The sequence below is a fragment of the Seriola lalandi genome, unplaced genomic scaffold (genome assembly GCF_002814215.2).
Source record: "Seriola lalandi dorsalis isolate HSWRI2012SDOR001 ecotype SW California unplaced genomic scaffold, Sedor1 jcf7180002054989, whole genome shotgun sequence".
Lineage (NCBI taxonomy): Eukaryota > Metazoa > Chordata > Actinopteri > Carangiformes > Carangidae > Seriola > Seriola lalandi.
The window spans coordinates 23,568-46,572 of record NW_019525538.1 but is presented as its reverse complement, the minus strand read 5'-3'; the positions used below and the strand labels follow the sequence as shown (position 1 = coordinate 46,572).

General features: G+C 38.9%; 1 protein-coding gene across 1 annotated transcript in view; it reads left to right on the top strand.

Moving 5' to 3' along the window:
* The first annotated feature begins 750 nt into the window (after positions 1 to 750).
* The window catches only part of uggt1 (UDP-glucose glycoprotein glucosyltransferase 1), a 30,199-nt gene continuing 7,944 nt past the window's right edge, over positions 751 to 23,005 (top strand). Inside the window, exons 1-28 of the mRNA XM_023396993.2 lie at positions 751 to 808; positions 3,225 to 3,363; positions 3,740 to 3,819; positions 4,163 to 4,293; positions 4,401 to 4,513; positions 4,597 to 4,771; positions 6,132 to 6,228; positions 6,336 to 6,414; positions 6,692 to 6,792; positions 10,508 to 10,607; positions 10,719 to 10,779; positions 12,925 to 13,016; positions 14,427 to 14,577; positions 15,125 to 15,244; positions 15,347 to 15,432; positions 15,785 to 15,920; positions 16,067 to 16,198; positions 16,944 to 17,108; positions 18,084 to 18,204; positions 18,766 to 18,864; positions 19,617 to 19,711; positions 20,105 to 20,311; positions 20,483 to 20,614; positions 20,768 to 20,898; positions 21,017 to 21,112; positions 21,450 to 21,552; positions 21,667 to 21,746; positions 22,725 to 22,914. Coding sequence (XP_023252761.1) covers positions 778 to 808; positions 3,225 to 3,363; positions 3,740 to 3,819; positions 4,163 to 4,293; positions 4,401 to 4,513; positions 4,597 to 4,771; positions 6,132 to 6,228; positions 6,336 to 6,414; positions 6,692 to 6,792; positions 10,508 to 10,607; positions 10,719 to 10,779; positions 12,925 to 13,016; positions 14,427 to 14,577; positions 15,125 to 15,244; positions 15,347 to 15,432; positions 15,785 to 15,920; positions 16,067 to 16,198; positions 16,944 to 17,108; positions 18,084 to 18,204; positions 18,766 to 18,864; positions 19,617 to 19,711; positions 20,105 to 20,311; positions 20,483 to 20,614; positions 20,768 to 20,898; positions 21,017 to 21,112; positions 21,450 to 21,552; positions 21,667 to 21,746; positions 22,725 to 22,914 — 3,243 coding nt within the window. The 5' untranslated portion in view covers positions 751 to 777. The remainder of the gene's footprint in view (positions 809 to 3,224; positions 3,364 to 3,739; positions 3,820 to 4,162; positions 4,294 to 4,400; positions 4,514 to 4,596; positions 4,772 to 6,131; positions 6,229 to 6,335; positions 6,415 to 6,691; positions 6,793 to 10,507; positions 10,608 to 10,718; positions 10,780 to 12,924; positions 13,017 to 14,426; positions 14,578 to 15,124; positions 15,245 to 15,346; positions 15,433 to 15,784; positions 15,921 to 16,066; positions 16,199 to 16,943; positions 17,109 to 18,083; positions 18,205 to 18,765; positions 18,865 to 19,616; positions 19,712 to 20,104; positions 20,312 to 20,482; positions 20,615 to 20,767; positions 20,899 to 21,016; positions 21,113 to 21,449; positions 21,553 to 21,666; positions 21,747 to 22,724; positions 22,915 to 23,005) is intronic.

The window sequence follows — 23,005 nt, the reverse complement described above, 5'->3', positions numbered from 1 at the left end:
TATAACCACTGCTAAACATAAGTTTATATTAGATATATATTGAATAGACGTAGCACGGTGGTGCAGTGGTTAGCGCTGTCTTACCTGTCTCTCACTTGTAAGTAGCTTTAGATAAAAGTGTTTGCCAAATGAGTAAATGTGCAAGTAAATGTATAACTCCCCTATAAATAAAATGTATTATTATTATTATACAGTAACAAGTGCTGTGCTTTACCCCCTGTAAGTGGAGCGAGAAATGACATGGATGACCTGTTTCTTCCTATTCACACACAAATATATCTTAATATAGAGTAAGAATAATGAATTTGTTTAGCTGAGATGTCACAATTTCATGATTTGCATTTGTTATAAGTTTATTACACAGTCCAACCACTTTTGTGTTAAATATTGTTATTTCAAGAACAAAATACAAGCTAAATATTGGCAGCAAGCACGTTCCTTTTCTCTAAATACTCTGTGCCAATATCAGTATCTATAAAAAAATATATATATATGAAAGTGAAAATTTTAATTGAGTAAGAAAAAAATGACATGTAATTATGTTTTTTTAGTTTGGGGGACAGGGGTGAGGCAGTAAAGTTAATTGCTATATTAGGCTCACTTTCTCTACACTTCAGATTTTAATTATTTCTCTGTGCAATGTGCTTGTTTCTGTTCAAGTCACGTTTCACATTTTGTTAAATAGTTTTAATGCTCGGAGACTTTCAAACATTTCGAACAGGCGGCATTTGTGGCTACCTCATCCGGCTGACAGGTCCCACCCACTCCCAGCGGAACATGGATGCAGGAAGCTACGGAGCCGGCTTCGGTGAGAATAAATCATTCATTTTTTCAGGGATGAAGCTACAAACAACTGTACTCAGTATGTGTTATCATAGCTTTTCTTTTAGAGGCTTTGTAATTAGCTGGCTGCGATTAAACCGAAGCAAGTAAAGCCAGGCAGTTTTCCGTTTGTGTATGAAGAGTTAGCTAGCTAGTTAGCTGCGGCTTTTCTAGCTAACATCAATTTTAATTTTTAGCGGCCTTGAGTTTGCAAACTGTTGAAGAGCTCTTTGTGTGAATGTGACGAACATTAAAGCCGTTTAGACCATTAAAACCTTAGCATGTGATAAAGTTAGCCTTTAGCTCATGGTTAGCGCTATGAGGATTGTCAGTCAAACAGTCCGGATGTCCAGACTGAGGAGACACGCTGAAGCTTCTCATTGGACAGAGACTTTCGAGCTGTTTGTTTATATTCTGTTGTAAAATACACTAACCTATCTGTAAGGCCATGATGTCGTGACTAAGGCTTCTTCCTCTTCATCATTCCAGCCTTTCTGCACTTTATATCCCATAACAAGATACGGACTTTGTCTAGACTCATGATTATTTGTTATTCCAAACCTAGGGCAGAAATTGCCTGTTGAGTCCCTCCCATTCTCTCTCTCGTTGTATGACCCTGTTACCTCGAAGTTTCCATCAACTATATTAAGCTAATCCAGTCTACAGTCCTGCAATAAATCCTTCATTCACGAAGGTTATAATGTTCAGTTTGTTTGTTTACTCCATGGTGATTTTGGAGGATGTAGTCTGTGGTGATGTTGAACTGCATTGCGTTATTTTGACAGTTGTTCCTTTTGTTTTGTCCACTCTCATTCAAATCATTAAGGGTAGGCTAAACAACAGACACACTTATTTGTATGACACAATATTTATTGCAGGACTGTTGTATATGCACCATATGAGCACAATATAAACTTAAATTATCAATGTCTTAAATTGAGCAGAAACAATTGATTAGATGATAGACAGAGAATTAATAGGCAATTATTTTGATGATTGATTAAGAGTTTTCCTTTTTTCTGAAAAATGCCAAAAATCATGGGCTCCATCTTCTCTGTTATCATGATTTTTTCTTCTCTGCTTTTTATATTATTGTAAAGTGAATACCTTTGGGTTTTGGACTATATTACTATATGTTTTGACTATCTTAAGGCTATAGGAAATTGGGATTTGAAAAACCAACTCTACAAGACATGGACTCAACATCATGGAATTAATTAGGACCCACATTCACTGATATCATACTTAAATGTTGTAAATTTTTCAGTTTACTTTACATGTCCCGTACTTTCCTATAATTTCATACTGTATATAACTGTCACTATCACAGAAATGTTCCTGGAAAGCCCTGTCTAATTTTGTTCAAACTGTAGGGAGATTTTGAGAAAGTGTTCAATTAATTAGTCAATGCACAGACAAACACAGCATAATGCACTGTGCAAAAGTTTTAGACACTAGATATTTAGATACATATCCATCACGTAATACCATCAGGAGGCGTCTGATTAGTCCCAAATTAATTCTTTAGCATAATAGCAACATCAAACATACAGCCAGAGTCATAAAGTCAAGGTCAGAGACAGTTAGAAAACCAGACTTCAGACAGTCTAGATCCAGCTGAGAAAGATTGTACTTCGTACCTCGCATCATACAGCATGTCAGAAGCATCTCTGGTGATCAGATGTTGAGTCCCAATTTGTTCTATCTATCTTTCCACTGCTAAATATACAAACATGCGCATTCAGATGGACGTACAGCAAGAGAAGACAATTTGGCACTTTTTCTTGGCTAAAGGCTTCAAAACTGTGTTTGAGTTGTTTAGCAAGCTAACAGTATCCTACTGTGTTTGGCAAGTTTGTCATGTTTGGAGGTACTTCTGAAATCAGTACCACAATGTGAATAAGGTTATTTTTTGATATATATATATATATATATATATATATATATATATATATATATATATATATATATATATACACAGACAGAAAATAATCTCAGTGATATTTGAAGCAGTTAAATGTGTCTGTGTGTATTATATGACTCCAAGCACTTTTGTAGAAAGTAACTAATTTTGTTAATTTTTAATTATCACTCGTCTGAAATCAATGATTTGCACAACAGAAATGTGCAGAACGATAACATGATATGATCATATCATAATGATTTGATTTTGAAGACTTGATCTCTCAGTATTGTCAGTGATCTGCGCTCACATAACACTACATAAGTGGCAACCTGACTCAGTTCCCTCAGTGTGCTTTGGGTACAATCACGCCTGCATTTTAGATGTCCATGTTTCAGCCAAGATGCTTTTTGTGCCATATATAGCCAGGATTTGAGCAGATTCATCATCTCATTTGACTCTTCCACCCACCTAATGTCTCCAACCGCTGTTTTCCCAGGCTTGGGCTTGAGGACGTGGCTTCTGTCGGTCCTGCTGCTGTCGCTGCTCTCTGCGGTGTCTGCGGGTGCAGACTCCAAAGCTGTCACCACCACCCTCACAACCAAATGGGCTGATACTCCTCTGCTGCTGGAAGCCAGGTACAACACTGCACTGCTCAACAGTACAGTAGCAGACACTAAGCTGTTATATGTCTGACATTAAATTTCAGAAGCAGAGAATAGATAAATCAGTGTCCCGAGGGCAGGAAGGGTCATTACTGAGACTGTCTTCTAAATGAGTTTAAGCCTCAGTCTTACTGATGTGTCCTTGAGAAATATGCTGAATATTTACAGCCTTCAGATGCTGTACTGTTGACTGTAGCTGACCCTGTGTTCTGACTTTGGCGAGCAAAATGAAAACCTTTCTATAGCAAATAATGTAACTTTTAACACTTTACAAACAGTACAATACAATACACACTTTGTCATACATGCACATCTTATGAAGCTGCCACCTCATCTTCTTCTTCCTCAGTGAGTTCCTGGCAGAGGAGAGCCAGGAGAAATTCTGGGACTTTGTTGAGGCCAATCAAAACATAGAAGGAGAGCATGATGGTAAAGTAAAGCTGCTTCAGCCTCTATAGACCACTTTTCACTTTTAGTCTCTGTGCTGTGTGCAGCTGAATTTATGATGTGTATGCAAGCCTCTTGGCAGCAATTGCAGTGTCAGTGTTTTGGCCAAACACTTAGGCAAGCAATAGCATGATAGAATAGAGCTGCAAACTAAATTTTCGTTCTGTTCGTTTGTGTCTCTGCCTGTGTTAAAACAGTTGAACCATAAAACCTTTGACAGAGGTGATGAAGTAGTGTTGAAACAATCAAACAGAACCAGAGAAATCTTGTGAAATAACACAGCATTGATACATGACTTCTGTGTGCACCTGTTGTCCTCACACAGACACAGATCAGGCCTACTATGACCTGATAGTGAAGAAAGCCAGTGCCTTGCTTAGCTCCGTCCAGGTGAACATGCTGAAGTTCGCCCTCTCCCTGAGAGCCTACTCTGCAACAGTACACTCCTTCCAACAGGTACCAGGAGGATGACTTAAATTTGTTTTTGAAGCCTTGTGCATGCATAAGAAGGAGATCATATTCCTGTATGTATTTCTGAATGATCCCACTGTTTGTATTTTTAGATAGCGTCCAATGAGCCTCCTCCGTCTGGCTGCTCAGCTTTTTTCAGCGTCCATGGAGAGAAGACTTGTGATGCTGAAAGCTTGGCAGCATTGCTGAAAACTGCACCTGAGAGGTAATTAAAGACACTTCATACATAATTGTCATGTATCAGTAAAATAATTACTGATCTATGACGTCTCTCTCTCTCTCTTTAAGGCCGAAGCCATACCTGTTCAAAGGAGATCACAAATACCCAGGATCAAACCCAGATGCTCCTGTAGTCATCCTCTACGCTGAGTTTGGAAAACCAGATTTCCAGAGGCTTCACCAAGTCATATCATCCAAAGTCAGCGAAGGGCTGGTGACTTACGTCCTCCGCCATTACATTGCTGTAGGTGTTACACACACTCTCAAAACCAAGATTAACTTAGTGTATGAATGTTGAATACAAATACAGTTCATAATACATAGCTACAAATCTGGATGAAAACTAAAGAATTTCACAAGCTTTTATGCATCGTTTCCATGTGGGAGCAGATTGCAGTTGAAATTATTAGTGGATTATTTGATTGACAGAAAATTAATTGAAAACAAATTTGCTAATTAATAATTTGAAAATATTTTAAGCGTTTACCAGTTGTAGTTTCATAAATGTGAATATTTGCTAGTTTTTTTAGTTCTCCTTGACAATAACGTCAATATTTGGAAGTTTTTGACATTTCATCAAACAAAAGAAAAGTGATTGAGACCAGTGGGCGAGTTTAGGAAGTTGTGACAGATATTTTTAATTTCGTGATATTTTACAGATCACTAGAGTAATTGATCAATCAAGAGAGTATTTTGCAGTTTAATCAATAATTATTTTTTTTTTGTTGCCCTAAATTAGCATGATAAGGCATGACCAGTGGAAAAACTAAATTTCTAAGACTTAAAGTTTTAATTGAATCCACATATATATCAACATGCAAATGCAGATTTTATGCATACATGATTTATTGTCTTGTTTATTTTTACCATACCATTCTCTCGCTCTAAAACTGTGTCCTAAAGGCTCAAGTAAGGCACTTAACTCCTCCTTGCTCCATTAGAGAGACACGGTTGTCCTCAGTAGAAGAATCTAGTGGTATTGAACAGCCCCCAGTTGCGAATATACTGTATTTATCTCTGTGTGAACATGAGGGAAGATGATGATTTAAAAGCACTTGTCTTTTCACTTATCCTCATCTTAAAAAAAAAAAAAAAACTTTGGAGTTTAATTGGGCTCCCTATTTACACCTAGGATGAAAAGTGCTTCTCCAATTTATCATTTTTTCCCCCTACAATTATGCTGAATTATTCCCACCATCTGTCCATTAAGCATGAAGTCCTGGGCACTGGAGTGGCTGTAACATTTAACAAGTTTTTGTTTTACTTCAAAGCTCAAGGGCCAATCAGGGGACAGTTAGTGTCTTCAGCACATAGCTAGCAGCAGCTGGTTGTCTGTACTTGAAAGCTGTCGGAGTAGTCAGCATGCACATGTGTTTGTAGCTTTTTCTATTGTAATTTAGATAAATTTTTTTTACAACGGAGATTAAGATGAATACAAAAAAGTTAACAATAAAAGCCACTTGGAAAAAATTTTTTTGCTGCTAACTTAGTCTGCTTCCTCAAGTGCTGTGTCAAGGCACATCGAAGGATACGACGCCCTCATGTTAGGGATGAAGGCGACTTCTTCCTCTCATCTTTTAATTATGTTTCCTCTTTGCCTCCAGAATCCAAGTGGAAAGAAAGTGTATCTGTCTGGGTATGGAGTGGAGTTGGCCATCAAAAGCCAGGAGTACAAGGCAAAGGACGACACACAAGTCCAAGGTGCGCACACTCACAAGAGCACACGCTGTCAATACACACATGCCCATGATTGTGTAATCCCAGGGGAGTCCTGATGTGAATAACGAGTTAATTGATTGTGGTTTCAGGGGCGGAGGTGAACGCTACAGTGATCGGAGAGAATGATCCCGTGGACGAGGTCCAAGGATTCCTTTTTGGCAAACTCAAGTGAGTGGCTCCGTGTCAGGCCATGATAAAAATTCAAAGCTTGGATTATCTCCAGGAACTGCACCACACTTTCACTAGCCAGGATTTTTTTCCTTCTTTTTTTCCCATCCAGTTTCTTCCCTCAAAGCACTGACTATAACCTTTTATCGCTGATAAACTAACCTGAAAATAAACGAATCCGTCTTTGAATCCGTGCACTCTCACTTAATTAGAAATTTGCTATTTAAGCATTCAGCAGAAGCACGTAAACGCTCTCTGTCTATATCTTTCTTAACAGGACGCTCTACCCGGAGCTAAAAGAACAGCTAAAAGAGTTGAGGAAACATTTAGTCGAAAGCACCAATGAAATGGCACCTCTCAAAGTCTGGCAAATGCAAGGTGAGTCTCCTTCCCAATTTCATTCTTCTTTTTCCACCATTTGTTTCAGTTCTCATGTTCCTTACTGTTACATGATTGGAATTTTCGATACAAAAAGGCCAAACAGAAAGTATCTGTCTGTGCATGTTGGTGTTACATCAGTTAGAAATTACTTCACAGACTGTTGACGGCATAGTAAAACAAATATGTAAAACAGACAGAGCCAAGGTCATGGCAGACTAACAAAAATAAACTGTGAGGCCCTCAGAGCATGCACCAAAGCTTAACACTTCCTCTGCTTACTGTTAACACCTGCAGGCATTATTTCTATCACTTAAATTTTAAGGGGATCGATTTTATGATCCTGTAAATATCCCCTCAGGACTAAAGCTGAGGTCTCTGCCCAGTTGCTTCATAGCAACAGCTCACAAAAGATAATTATCCAGAGGCAAAAGTCCCAGCTTCTCATCCCCATCAAAATGAAATCAATTGTCTCTTGACCTGAAGACCTTTTTGTCCTTACAATTTTCATGGAAATTTGGAGTCACAGCATGTCTTAGAGATACCTCGCTTAATTCATTAGCAAACTAACAATGACAAGGAGCAAAAACATTATCTCTTCAGGCAAAATTTAGCTTGAATTCACTTGGGTTTTTAAATGTAACAGCATGCTTTCACACCTTACCAGTTTGGTTCTGTTCAAATTAAGTCTGGTTTGATTATCAGTTTACTAAGATTCATGTGAAAGCTGTCAATCAAACACTTGGCGTGGACCACTCAACGGGACCCAGACTACTTGAACAGATGTGTCTTGGTCCAGATAAACCACGATATATAATGATAGTCGATATGTGATTTTAGCATTATTTTAATGCATCTGCTGATTAACAGTTTCAAAAGCAATTTTTACAAGTAGCATACATATTTATTAAAGATTAAAAACAGAAGTGTGTTGAGCTTCTGTCCTACTTTATTTATTTTGGCAGTTCCTCTATAAAAAGGAGAGAAACATGACCGCACAGTAACTATCCCTCCTAATATTTTACAGTACATGATGACTGTTTTTGATTGCAGATGCAGTCCCAAGTATTAATTTCCTTAGTGAATAATTTTTCTGTAAGAACTTTGTAACCACCAGAGAATAAATAATAATAAATAAACTGCAGTAAAATGCTGCTGATATTCTGTCAGTCACCACAATCAATTTTACCTTGTGGGTCCGATACTGTCGCACTTATGATGACGGTCACTAAAACTGTTGAATCAGTGATTGTCAGTCAGTATAACACAGTGTTTATAGCTATAGGTTTGTTAATTACAAGTAAGTGTGAACAAGCATCAGACCACAGGTAAAAGGCAAGAAGTGATCATTTTCTCCCTCGATCCTGACCAAATAAACCAAACTACATGTGCGAGAGCATTGTGGGTTAAGCTTTGATTTCCCTTTTGTGAAACTGCGTCACGCTTGATACACTGAATACTTTGAAAGTTAACTAATTCAAGTGGGAGACTTTGTATTCCCATTCATGTTGATTCAGTTGTTTCATTTGCTTGATTTATATTCCCTATCCATTGATCATAAATAAATAAAAAGAAATTAATACTGGCGTCTTTTTCTTTTAACAGTGAGATCATTCCATTGGTGAAAATTTATATGTCTAGTTCTGTAATCAATGACTGCGATCGATCAGTGTCCCCTTGATGCATCTGAGTAATAACATCAAGGAGATATGAGAGCATTTTCTCCTGTAACATAAAAGCATTATTGATTAGGGTTACATCATCTGATGAATCACAGACTTAATTGTATGTGCTTTTCAAATCTGACCCTTTTTCTTACCCCATACATACCTGGAGCTAGTTTGTGTGGCCATTACTGGTGTATATGTGTTTTTGTTAAACTTACACAAAGATCCCTATTTCTTTCACTTGATGTGGTCAGGATGCAAGCATGAGGCTGCTTTGATTGTGGTGAATAAAGGATGTGAGGGGATGAGAGATTCGGGCTGAGCTCGACTGTCAGACTGTCATGTGGGCGTCTGTCTTTATCTTCTGCCCCGCTGGGGCTCATTAGCTCAGCCTGTTTATAAAGAGAGGGAGACCTCCAGGGGCTAATAATCACACAGGCTACAACACCATTACAGAGATGCTCACTGCATTGAAATAATCCTCACAACACATTCCCTTTCTTCGCACAGAAATGCTCTGTATTCACTTATACAGTATCTTATATACAATGTTGTATGTAACAATATTCTAGACTATATTGTTAATCCTGCTTTAAAGGCTTTAATGCTGTAAGATAGTTTTAATTAATGCCTCAGATGTGAAGACAAGCATGTTAACATGAAATTATTTCCTAATTAATACGTTAATTAGCTTTACAGATGACCTTTTTTTTCAGCCACGCTAGCAACATGGCTCTAGGGATGGCAGTGTCTGTATGTCAATCTGTAGATCCACCACTTTGGTTCAGAATGAAATTTCTAAACAACAGTCAGATGGACTGCCGTGAAATTGCCGTGTGCAGATATCCACGGTGCCCAGAGGCCAAATCCTAAGGACTTCGGTGAACTCCTGACTTTTCCTCTAGTGTCTCCGGCAGGTTCACATTTGTGATTTTCAATGAAAATTCCTCAACATCTATTGGATGGATATCCATGAAAGTTTGATACAGACATTCATGTCCCCCTTACAAGATGAATTGTAATCACTTTGGTGATCCCCTGACTCTTCATAGACAACGTTAGAAATGAGCAGCTTTTTACTTACCAGTCGAGAAGAAATTTTTAGAGTTCAGCAGCAAACTTCATTCCTTTACTCGCCGAGAGCTGCCTACCGTGGTAGAAAGCAACATCAATATTCTGCTTCTATTTCTATCACCTCTGTTCTTCTACTGAAGTTATCATGCTAACCAGCTAGCAAAAACACCCATCCTGTCTCATAATACCACTTTGCAATAGTGAGTCGCTGTGGCGTCCAGTCTGCCCTCAGTTCAGCGTGAAAGGATTAGGAAGTAGATCTGCTCAGAGGAAGTATTCTAACGTATTGTCTTGTAAACGCAATGATGGCTGAAGCTCTTGTTAAGTGACTATCATCACCACCACCACCACCACCCAGTCCCGTCAAGAAACTACATTTGGCGGCAGTAAAAACTTACATGTAGCGTCTTTACATTTATGACCAAAAAATTTGTGATATTCCCATTAGCTGTACTTTGTGGTTAGTGCTAACTGGCAAATGTTAATATGATGGAAGATGGAGAACATGATAAACATTATATCTCCATAAGATCAGCATTTTAATATTGTCATTGTGTGCAATGCTAACATGCTGATGCGTTTAGCTCAAAGCACCACTTTGTATGAGTACAGCCTCACATAGCTGGTAGCATGGCTATAGACTAAATGAAAATGGTTGAGTTCATGATAATTTACAGTAATATTTGGTTGTTCAAGAACCTGATCTGGTTGTCAACCTGACCCATTCCTTATTTCTTTAAAACGTCAATCTTCAGAAGCACAAGCCTTTAAAGATGTATTCATTGTGAGTTTATTCACAGTACAGACTGAGAAATGCTCACACTGCTTTTATTTTGTTGAAACTTTCTCTCTTCGTGTTCTCTTTCTCTGTACCCTCTTGTGTGTTTCCTCTCTGCTTTTGTCCACTCATCTCTTTCCCATATTTTTTTGCCCTCTTTGCCTACCTCCCCATCCTCCCACGATTTCTTTTATAGATCTGAGTTTCCAGACAGCAGCTCGCATTCTTGCTGCTCCCGCTGTTGATGCCCTCAATGTTATGAAAGACCTCAGTCAGAACTTCCCCACCAAAGCCAGGTAAAGAAATAAACACACAAATAAAAAGTAGCTACTGTAACAGGTTTGGGTTTATGCAGATAGTGACTAGTCTGCAGTTTTACAGTTCACTCTGCTCTTCTCCCCTCGCAGGTCCATCACTAAAACAGTGGTCAACTCTGAGATCCGTAAAGAGATCGGAGAGAATCAGAAGGTATGTGTTTGTTTGCCCACTCATCACTTTCATTTATCAATTCTCTTTATCTTCTTTCACTCTTTTTTCCCCTGAAACACCAAGGCTGACCTTATCCTGTGTTCTCCTGAATATCCAACCTCCCTTCTCATTCAGTGGCCCTCAGCCCCAAGCCCATTCATTTTTACTGAAGATGTAAATCTTTAATAATGGGCCACAGATATATTGTTTAATTAAAAGAAAAGGCTAAATAATGTCCTGAAGTAGCAGGGCTCTGTAGTTTTTATTAAGCATCGCTTAAACTGGAGGAAGTACTGCATTTGTAGGGAACTATTTTCAGCTATGAATTGAGTATTCTAGTATTTGCAGCAGAGTGACATTGTGTATGTGACTCCACATAAACAACTGCTCATGTTGATGGTGATGAAGTTACATGTCACCCGGTGCAATGGTGTGGCACATTTATCATTATTAATCATGATTTATGTGTTTTTGGACAACAATGAAGCTTAAAGGCGCTGAGCCATGTGAGCTACATCAGACTGTGGCTTCACAGACAATACTTATTAGTAGGATCAATACATGATTGGTTTTATCCTTGCTAATGGGATTTGCCGGGCTTATCCTTTAAAATCTAATCACCTAGTTGTCATATGACATGTTGGAAGATAGGCAGAAAGAACTTGGAGTTCATACTTGTCTGTGATTCATGATCAATACACTATTGCTCGGTTTTTTTTGTTTTTATTTTTTCTTTGGGGGGGGGCATTCAACGCAACAGAGGTTTTCTTTTGTTTTTGCTGTTGACAGATGTAAAATGTCATTTTTGGAATATTTTTTTTTATTATTATTATTGCTGTGCTAAAAAGAGTTTTCTTAGTTATGTTATGTTTAGAAAACTATACTTTATACATAAATATCAATATTGGTCTCTAAAAAGCACAGATTTCCCGCTCATGACAGCTGCTTGACCTCTTCATCCTCTTTAATTCCCCTGTCTCTTGGTTCTCCAGCATGCCAGTATTCTTACCTTCCTGCTGACTGTTGTTGAGTGGTCAGGGATGATTTAGGTTTAGCTGTTTACCAATCTAATCCAATAAAGGAGAAAAATAAAGAAAAACAGATAGCATTATTGCATACAGCCACGAACACAGTCCCTCAGCCGCTTAGCCTTCATCTGTTGGGAAATATCTCAAAATGAAAACTGCCCTTCCTGTTTTTTATTTTGTTCCTCTCACCTTTTATTATGTGATAAATTGTAAACAACATCTGACTTGAAAAGCATTCAGTTCCTGACAATGTGCTTGGCTTTGCCCTGCTAATGGAATAGGTAATCACCCCTTTTTCTTGTCAAATGTTTTTTCACTCCCAATCCCTCCCTCCCTCCTGTCCCCCCTCCCTCTCTCTTCCTCCTCAAGCTGTGCTCACATTATCTTGGTGTGCAGACAGGAGTTTGGGTGGGTGGTGGGGGTGAGCAGCAAACGTCCTAATTACTGAATCGGTGATTCATTCGGCAGGCGCACTGAGTCCTGCAGCGAGGAAGGATTATTGATTGAAGTAGTTTGGACACATGCACTTGCACACAGACATTTCTCTCTCTCGATCTCGCTCTCTCTCTCTCTCTCTCTCTCTCTCTCTCTCTCACACACACTCTCACACACACAGACACAGTTTAAGTGGGATGAACAATATTTGTGTTAATCATGTCTTGTTGTAATTGCAGTGTCTGGAGTATGATTAATCTGATGTCTTTGTCTTTCTGTAATGAGATTTGACTGCGCCAGAACGACTTTGAGCTTTCCTTTTGCCTGTGCAGACACACAAACACACACAGCTTCTCGCAGCCATGCACACACACACACACATACACACATTCACACACCCTTTCTCTAATAATTAGATTTGTTTAGTGTGGGGTTTGATTGCTCTAAACAGACTGACTTTAAACAGAGCTGTCAGTGCTTGTTTGGAGCTGTCGACGTGCCTCGTTATGGCTTTTTGCTGACTGTTGCCTCTAGTTTTACAATATAATTGACTACGCCATGGCCAGCTTTGGCGTTACATGCTGCACAGTGTGGTGATCTGCTCAGCTCAGTTGAATGGGGAGTTTTAGGGTTTGATGTGAACAGGATATTTAGTCATGTTGATGTTTCACTCTCTCTGTAGTTTTTCAAAGGGACTCTGGGCCTGCAGCCTGGGGACTCAGCCCTGTTCATTAATGGGCTTCACATAGATCTGGACACACAAGACATCTTCAGGTACACACATGCAATCAAAGCCATACATGCATACACAGTATATTATCATTCAGTTTCACATTTTTGTTCTATTTCCAGCACAGAAATGCATTGCATCAATCTTTTGCAACCAACATAATCAAACTTTTATATTAAGTCTAAAGCTGCAATGATTAGTAACATTAGAAAATGAATCTGCAACAGTTTTAATAATTGATTAAATGCTTAAATCAGTTTCAAGCAAGACTGTCAAATAATTGATGTTCCAGTGAATTTGCTGCCTACCATTATATTGAATTGGACAAAATTAGATCTTGGGCTCTTAGGAGTTGTGATTGATATTTTTCACAATTTTCTTTACTGAACATTTCACCCAATTTGACATATATTCTAACATAAAACACATGTTTACACGCTGACTAACCAATTGATACTCCATAATTAAATATTAGGTATAGACAAGGTTCATCCTTTTGGGTTTTTACTGATTTTTACCAAAACTTAATCAGAATTTTCTTTTTAATGGAGTGGGTCAGTTTCAAACAACTGTTACCAGGATGTGACATGCAAAAGTCGGTCGGGACGACCCTGACCGTACAGTAGTCTACATTAAATAAGATCGTCTTGCAAACTGCATGGCTCAGAAAAGTTGGAAAAATATGTACCAGAAAATTACAATAATAATAATAATACACTAATATTTATGCAGTTATGTTCTGAGAGCCTAAGGTGATGTCCTCAGTTGCCTTGTTTTGACAAACAGGATGTTCAATTAAAAATGATATGAAGACACAAAAGCAGCAAATCTAAGAAGCCACAGCTGGGGAGTATTTGGCTTTTTTAGTTGGTTAAATTATTGAAATGTAGCGCTGCTACAGACAGTTATTTCCTCATCGATTAGTCTGCAGATTATTTTCTTGATTAATCATTTAGTCTATAAAATGTTAAATAATTGTGGGAAAAAATGTGGTTTTCTCTAGCCTAGAGCGATGTCTTCAATTTTCTTCATTGTCTGAGCAACAATACAAAACCTGAAGATATTCTATTTACTCTCACATACAACAGAGAAAAGTGGCAAAAGAGAGAAAGAATCCAGACAATATTTGGCAGTTTTGCTTGAAAAATTACAGTTGCTGATTAATTTTCCATTGAATCACTAATGTTTTATTTAATTGTTTCACCGACAGAGCGTATGGTATTTCTAAAAAATCTGAACAGATTTTTATTTACATCAGATTTCCACCTGTTTCCTTAAGAATCAAAAGAAGCTCTGAACTTGATTTTTTTTTTTTTTCTGATAAATGAAAATAAGTATACATCTGCCTCTCACATAATCATATTTAAGCAGTCATATTGGTAGTTTAATGCACTTATTTACACCTACACACACTGACTGAACACTGACTCACCTCTGTCCCTTCTTACCTGCAGTGTTTTTGAGGTGCTGCGCAGTGAGGCGAGGGTGATGGAGGGTCTGCGGTCCCTCCTCATCGAGACGCCCTACATCCATGACATCCTGAAGCTCAACGTCCAGCCATCTGACTCCGACTACGCCGTCGACATCCGCAATCCCGCCATCAGTGTAAGAAACTACAACCACAACTAAATCTTCTCCCAACAGATGAGGAAAGTTAATGGGGAAAAATGCCCAAAATGTCCTTGAACAATTAAGCGTAAGAAGGAAGAGTTTTAATAACAACAGTACAAATCTGATCAGGGATGAAGTTGTAGGAGACTGTGTTTGCAAACTCCCAAAAACTCTTAAAGGCTCTTATAAATATTAGCTTATGTTATATCGTTTTTTCTGTAGTGTGGTTTATTTGATTTGTCAGTCAACAAAAAATTAGACCAAACTATTTTCATAAAGTAAATATGAAAAATATTCCCTGGACTGTAATTTGGGCATTGTCAGGATTTCAGTTGTCAGTTAAACAGAACAAGCAATTTATGAAGATGTGAATTTGAGGCCTCAAACGCTATAAAAAAAATAATAATATAATAATAATTGTAACCTGTGGCCTTAGTTTTCCAGGCAGCAGCAGTCAAATGTAATTTCTTGTTGTCACTGATCTGCTATTGGGCTCAGGCTGCATTTCCATTTGAATTCCCTTTTGTTTGTTTTTTTTTAGTGGATCAACAACCTGGAGACAGACCACAGGTACAGCTCGTGGCCCTACAACGTGCAGGAACTGCTCAGACCAACCTTCCCCGGAGTCATCAGACAGATCCGCAAGAACTTTCACAATCTGGTATGCCCATGCCTGAGCAATGAATGCCTTATGAATCAAAATGGGTCTTAATCCTTGTGAGAAAATACCAGCGCCTGTTTTTTGTGTTTGTGTGCATTGCAGGTGATCATTCTGGACCCAACTCAGGAGAATGCTGCTGAGCTGCTGAGTGTTGCAGAGATGTTTTATGCTAACAACATCCCACTCAGGTTGGTGTTTGTGTCATCAGGGAAGTGGTGGAGTGTAAATCTGTTTTATTTTCTAATGAATATATCACTTAAAACACAAAATAATAGCTTTTATTGCTCCACTAGTTCCTGCAAAAACAAGGAAAATCAAATAGAAGCTGGTGTCTTTTGGGATATGTAGTTAAAATCCATTTTAATTTAGGAGTTTTGTCAGGCAGCTTTGGGAGACCTTTGATACCTCCCTGCATGTCTTGGGATGGTCAGTTTGTTTGAATACTGATGAAGCAGACACCACACACCCTGCATTTTAGCTGTCCAATATACAAATCAGAGTTTGGTTTGGAAACTTATTTGCTCTCTGCTCGGGTTTTAGGATCGGGTTGGTGTTTGTGGTGTCAGTTGAAGATGACGTAGATGGTATGCAGGATGCAGGTGTGGCCCTGGTCCGTGCCTACAACTACATCAGTGATGAAGTGGACAGTCAGAGCGCTTTTGAAGCTGTCATCTCGGTGAGTCGACCTTTTACCATCACTGTAATGAAGAACTTAATGAGAAGAGCATTGCAAACGTAGATAGTCTTGATTGTTGTCTAATAAAATATCTGTGTAGACCGGTTGAGTTTCTCTTCCCCTCCCATCTCCTTCTTTCCTTTCAGATGTTTAACCGAGTGCCCATTGGTGGACAGCTAAGTGTTGGGGATGTGGTGAAGGTGCTGGAGAAGAAGTTCCCCTACGTGGAGGTCAGCAGCGTCCTGGGAGCAGACTCCAGCTATGACAGCAACAGGAAGGTGAGCAGGGGTTGAATGTGGCGTCGCTGTGCTGGATGCTTCCATTGTTTTGTGGGTATTATCAGTCAAAGCCAACACCATTACCTTTTCATTAGTAATTTTTTATACCGTGTTAAAAATTCTTGATTTTTATAAGGGAAATGTCTCACACACACACAGGCAGCTAACTCTCAGCAAGAAAGGGAATACATGTATTTTATCCTTTTAAAATGAGAGCAATGAATAGTATAATTAAGATTGGAAACAAAAGCTAAATTATAGGCAACAGTGACCAAGTATGTTTTAGATTGAAACATGGTCTGTGTCGTACAGTGCTTAAGATTATAGATGTTTATTCCAAATATGTGTAGTTTCAAAGAAAAATGCAGTTTCTTATATACTGATCCTATAAACTGTCAGCAGACTCATTTCAGTGTGTTTGATGATTCATATGGTGAAAACATATCAGAAGTGAGTATTTGTAGACATGAAATAGGATTTTAAAATCAATTCTTTGAGCCAAAGCAGAGACCTGAGAGCAGGTGTTACGTGCTCATTTTTTGATTTTGTTTGAACTCTGGCAGATTCGTTTTAGACAAGATGCAGTTGCCTCGAGTCTTTTGGGGTTTACCTGACACTGTTAGAAATGTCAAACCTACATAAGCCTGGATTAGTTTCTCTAGGTCCTGCTAAGACACAGGTGCTCAGCTGTATTTTTGAGACTCATGCAAATTGAAGTAATACCTCTTTATGTCTCATCTACTAGGACGGCCGGGCGTACTATGAGCAGACAGGAGTGGGCCCCTTGCCTGTGGTCATGTACAACGGCATACCGTACCAGCGTGAGCAGCTGGACCCGGACGAACTGGAGACCATCACCATGCAAAAGATCCTGGAGACCACCTCCTTCTACCAGAGAGCCGTCTACCTGGTCAGTCAACACACACACTTTGATTTACACTCAATGTGAGACAGTGAGCTTAAGTGAGATTTTGTTTTCAGTGAGGCTTGTATTTGATGGTTGAGACTGTTTCTGTCTATTCATCTTCAAAGCAAAATCATTTCTCACTGCAGATGAGTTAAAATCAAAACATCACTCTGTGCAGACAGATGTGCATGTTTGAAGAGAGTTTAATTTACTTTGCATTAATGCTGTAATGCATTTAGTTCTTTATTGATATTCTTTATGTGCTTATATGTAGATATATTCTGAGCACAATTTAACAACAGAAATTAGTTTAATCTCATCAAATAAGACTAGAACAGGTTTCGTATTCACTGATAGTAAGTTTGTGACTTTGCAGACAGAGGTAATACCAGTCAGGGTATTCATTTGTGTTGTTTTGTTTTGTAATTTGCTTAGTCTACTACAAAATAGAGTTCAATTTAAAGAAAACTAAAAATTGAAAGGAAACGAGCAGAAGCGCTCTAGGGTTGTCAAGGACTGTTGTGATAAATAAAATAAATTGTCATTTAGGCAGGATCTTTGTGAGCGTGCCATCTGTCATTCTCTCCTGTTTTAATGTCATTCCAGCTCGCAGACAAGCCAGCTCTTTGAATTGGTTCTTTCAAAGGTTTTCGAAGGCATTAAGCGTAGTAGGCAGTGTTTAATTTGGTTGCTATGCCAGTGTTAGTGCTGAACAGGGTGTTAGTCATCACTCTTGTTTTATCCTTTTTAATGTTTAATCCAAACTTGTTGGAGGAAAACTTTTCAGTCAATACACAAGCATCAGTAACCGCAGCAGAAAAGCGATTAAACCTCGAGAGGGCTTTCTTAACTGTGGGGATGAAAGGAAGGCAGACAAGGACCTCCTGCATCACTGTCGGGTCTGCAGTAACAGTGAAGAATGTCCTCTGTCAATTTTTGTCCTTTTACATCCTGAATCTTTGTTCATGCATCTCGCAGGGTGAACTGGCCACAGATCACGATGTCGTGGACTTCATCATGAACCAGGCCAACGTTGTTCCTCGCATCAACCCTAGAGTGCTGTCCACCAGCAGAACATACCTGGACCTGTCTGATACCAGTGAGTACACAGTAGGGATGTAAAGGAATATGAAGACATTATCTGAAAACACACTAACAGTCCATGATATCTAAAGTTAGTATCTGAAATATTGCTGCAGTATTAATTTTTTAGACATTAAGTGAGGTTTGTCCTCAAAAAGCTCTATTTTCTTCACAAGAGTAGTGATGCAGTGCAGGATAACGCTTGACTGATGTTGCACAAGAGTTATTTTTACATAATGATCCGACATTGAAGCCTGGCACCTTGAAGGCTTGACAGCAGGCTAGAAAGTGACAAGCTGAAGTTAGGGACTCTCTCAAAAGTGAATGGAAAATGGCTGCAGAGCTTTTCAGATTTTTGTCATTATCTTATGTTTTTACCCACAAACACTTCAGACCAACTTAATTTACACTGCGTGAATGCCCTGCCAATGTACACTATACATTTGAATAAAGACATTTTTATGTCATAAGCAGATATGGATTTGCATTGCACACCTAGTAAACATTCACATGTATACATCTCTGCAGTGTATAAAGATATTATCTTCATTTTTCTTTTCTTTTTTCCTCTTTAAAGATAACTACTTTGTGGATGATTATGCTCGCTTCTCAACTCTGGACACCAAAGAGAAGAGCACTGCTGTGGCCAACAGCATGAACTACATGACTAAGAAAGGTAAGAGTATGCAGTAGAGTCTCATGTGATAGCTGGTCACATAAATACAAACACTGAATGAAAGAGGATGTTTGTTGTTTCCCGTGAAGATAATTTGATCTTCAAGCCTAAACTCTCTTCATCTATTCTCCTTCTGTCCTCTCCTCCTCCTCTTATTCATGTGTTTTATAATGTCCCTGCATCAGGGATGACCACCACCAACAGGCATGGTAATCACCCCTTTCCTCCATGTTATTCCCTCTCCTCCTCACTTGCTCTTTTTTTCTGTTTTCTGTGAACAACATTGCTGGCAGTGTTCAAATGTGTTTGTGAATCCACCACCACCACCATCACCACTCCATCTGTGTTGCATTTCTCAGAGGACATAAATGACTAATTTATGCATGTGATGATTGTGTATTAGGGTCTGAAGTATAAGTACAAAAAAAAAATTGTTCATGTAACTGCTTATTAAGTTCTAACATCATTTCTTTCATCTTTCTGAAGGAGAGCATGACAGTTCATTACGCATCACTTGTAGCTGCATGGAGAATGTAATGCTGAAATGATTTGATGTTTGGAAGTGACGAAAGTTTGAAGATTTGAAGTAGAGAAGAACATGTTTGTGTCTTGCAGCCCTGTACGCTACCCATGTACATTTGTGTCTGATTTACCAAACTCTTCACGAATCCAGCTCATCTCCTTTGCCCTCAAGTTGAACTGTGTAGCATCATTATCGTGACCCCCTGCCTTTCCTCTTCTGTCATTGTCAGATGATGGCTACATCCGTCCCGTGACCTTCTGGGTGGTCGGAGACTTTGACAAGCCCTCCGGACGACAGCTACTTTATGATGCCATCAGACACATGGTACGAATTGTATTTAAAAACTAAAACATCACTTTAAGTAATAGTCCGGCATTGTGTGAAATATGCTTTTGATGAAAAGATTGATACCACGCTCATATCTGTGTGTTCAATATGAAGCTACAGCCAACAGCCCGCTAGATTAGCTTAGCATAAATAATGAAAACAGGGGGGAAACGGCTAACCTGGCTCTGTCCAAAGGCAACAAACTCTTCCTACCAGCAGCTATATATCTGTTACCTTAAGAAGACTAGGTGTACAGGAGGAAATGTAGAAGGCTAATATATCATTAGGTTCTTTAAAGATTAAGCACAGGTTCAGTCATTTTTCTTTTCACCAGAAATGAATTTGGTAACTTCAGCTGTGTTATATTTCCTCTCACCTGCTCTACAATAGAAAACCAGCAACAATGTCCGACTGGGGATGATCAACAACCCATCAGCCGGTCCATCTGCTGAGACGAGCCATGTTGCACGAGCGATCTGGGTTGCCATGCAAACGCAATCTGCCAACAATGCCAAAAACTTCATCACTAAAATGGCTAAAGAAGAGACCGCCACAGCCCTGCAGAAGGGCATTGACATCCAAGAGTTCGCTGTCGGGGTGAGGGGAGATGGACAACTTTTCTGTACAAGATCACGATGCAAAATTGTTATGCTTCCTTCTGTTGTTATTGTTCGAACTCTCTGCCCTTGTTAAGCCTTGTGAGTGTGTATTTTTATTCTTAATTTTCCCTTTTATCGACTGCCTACAAGTTATCTATTTTTCCTTCAGGGTATGGATGTGTCATTGTTCAAGGAAGCATATGATGGTCCAAAATTTGATTTCCTGCTCTCCCACGCTGCGTACTGCCGAGACGTGCTCAAACTGAAGAGAGGACAGAGAGCAGTTATCAGCAATGGAAGAGTGAGTCACAATCTTGTTTCCTATCATTGACAGAACTTTAAACCTGAACTAAGATATAAGGACATCATGAAGAAATATGTATGTGTGTAAATGTGTGCATTTTCCTACAATTATTGTAGCTTTTCAATCAATACTTTTGTTTCTAATTTTCAGATCATAGGGCCACTGGAGGAGGAGGAGGTGTTTAACCAGGATGACTTTCTGCTTTTGGAGAGCATTATCCTGAAGACGTCTGGAGAACGAATCAAAAGCAAAGTCCAGCAGTTTGGAATTGAGGAGGACAGGTATTTTATTTCATTTTCACAAGCTTAAATCCTCCCATGCTCCTTCAGGAAACCCACAAAGTAATATTTTCAGATTGTGTTGAGTTTTGTGAGTTAACGCGGGGTGTCTTTCTCTCAGGGCCAGCGACCTTGTGATGAAGGTGGATGCTTTGCTCTCCTCTCAGCCCAAAGGAGAAGCCCGGGTAGAATATGACTTTGCTGATGACCGCTACAGGTAGTTGGAATAGGAATATTTGCACACAATTCAGACCCGCAGGTCACTTTTTTTTCCCGGGAGAGGCTGAGCAGTGAATGTTTAAAAGTTAGTTTTCGTCCAGGGTGATTTTGCAGCATATCACATTATTTTTTAATGCTTTAAAAAAATGTCAGTCCAATATTTTGAATAAAACTTTCTTAGAAATATAAATGGCTTGTGTGCCATTTTTACATTAAAATTGATTGGAAAAACAAAATGGATTGTTAAAGTATGTCTGTATTAATACGTCAGCAGAAAGAAAAACTAAAAAACACTGTTTACTAGACATGATCATTGATTTGCTGACTTTTGGCAGTGCTGTGAAGATCCGTCCTAAGGAGGGAAATGTGTACTTTGATGTTGTCGCCGTAGTGGATCCAGTAACCAGGGACGCACAGAAACTCGCTCCTCTGCTACTGGTAGGGTGACTGTGTGACATTTTTTTTTCTTGATCCATCTGATTGGTTTGACCTTTGTCCACATCTTATTTCTAACCTGTCTTTCTTGCCAACTCCTCCCCTCGTCATCTTCAGGTTCTGAAGCAGCTGGTAAACGTCAACTTGCGGGTTTTCATGAACTGCCAATCCAAGCTGTCAGAAATGCCTCTGAAGAGGTGAGGACACAAACTGTTTCTGTGCAGAGTAAAGACTCAAACCACACATCCTAATTACACCAGTAATGCCTACTCACCATTATCCCTTTTTACCTGTGTTTTTCTGCTCATTTCAAGTTGGTCATTAAGCCAGTGAATTCCTGTTTTTAATTTTAAATGAAAGCGGAATCCTTAAAATATCATAATTCGGTATAACTCTGTTGTTACTTTGATCTTTGTCAGTGTCAGAACTTCAATTACAATATGGTCCAACTGCTCTATGAGCATCATAAGAAGTTTAAGGCTCATTAGTTTCTTTTTGGAAAATCCAGAAATATATCAGTATTTATTTTAATTATAAAAAACAAGTGAAAATTTGCTTTGAATTCATTAGACTTTAAAAATATCAAAGACTGTGCTCAGAGTCTCTACTTTAAATAATTTATTGTCTTTTAACTTATAGACTGTGTTGCATAATCACTGGTGATTAGTGTCCTCTTGCAGCAGGAAACATAAGTTCAGGATGTGTGGGGACATAGATTTAATTTTAAAATCCTTTTGAAAAATGTTTTAGATTTTGACAAGTGTTTTTTTCAGACCTTTCAAGCATATCATGTTATCTTCTTGGAATTGGATGGGTGGATTTAATCTACAGCAACGCTTTTAGGACTTCTCTCTCTGGGCCTTTTTCAGAGCTTTCACCTGTAACGTGCACATATAGTAAGGTGAAAGCTCTGGAAAAAGCTAGTAAGTGAACCTGGAGTTTGGATTGGGATGGGTTATTTTCAAGGTCAGTTATTAATGCTGGTGGTTAACATTTTAAGCCAGTCTGTTCCTTTTTAGAAACGCTGGTATTTTCTGATAAAGTCAGTAAAAACTAACAATGATAATCATCCACTAAATGGTTGTTAAAGGCATGAAGACTCCTCCTGCACCTGCACTGAAAGTGTAACTAGTTGTTGCTTGTGTAACAAGTGATTCCCCTGTGTTTTCTTCCAGTTTTTACCGTTATGTGTTGGAGCCGGAGGTGACATTTCAGACTGACAGTAGTTTCTCTCCTGGCCCCATGGCCAAGTTCCTTGACATGCCTCAATCTCCACTCTTCACCTTGAACCTCAACACTCCCGAGAGCTGGATGGTCGAGTCTGTGCACACTCGATACGACCTGGACAACATCTACCTGGAGGAGGTATAGAAACTCTGTGTGTCTGGGTTCAATCGAGATCTGTAGTGGTGAAATATTTAAAGGCGTTTTTTGTTTTACCCATTTCCAGCAATCA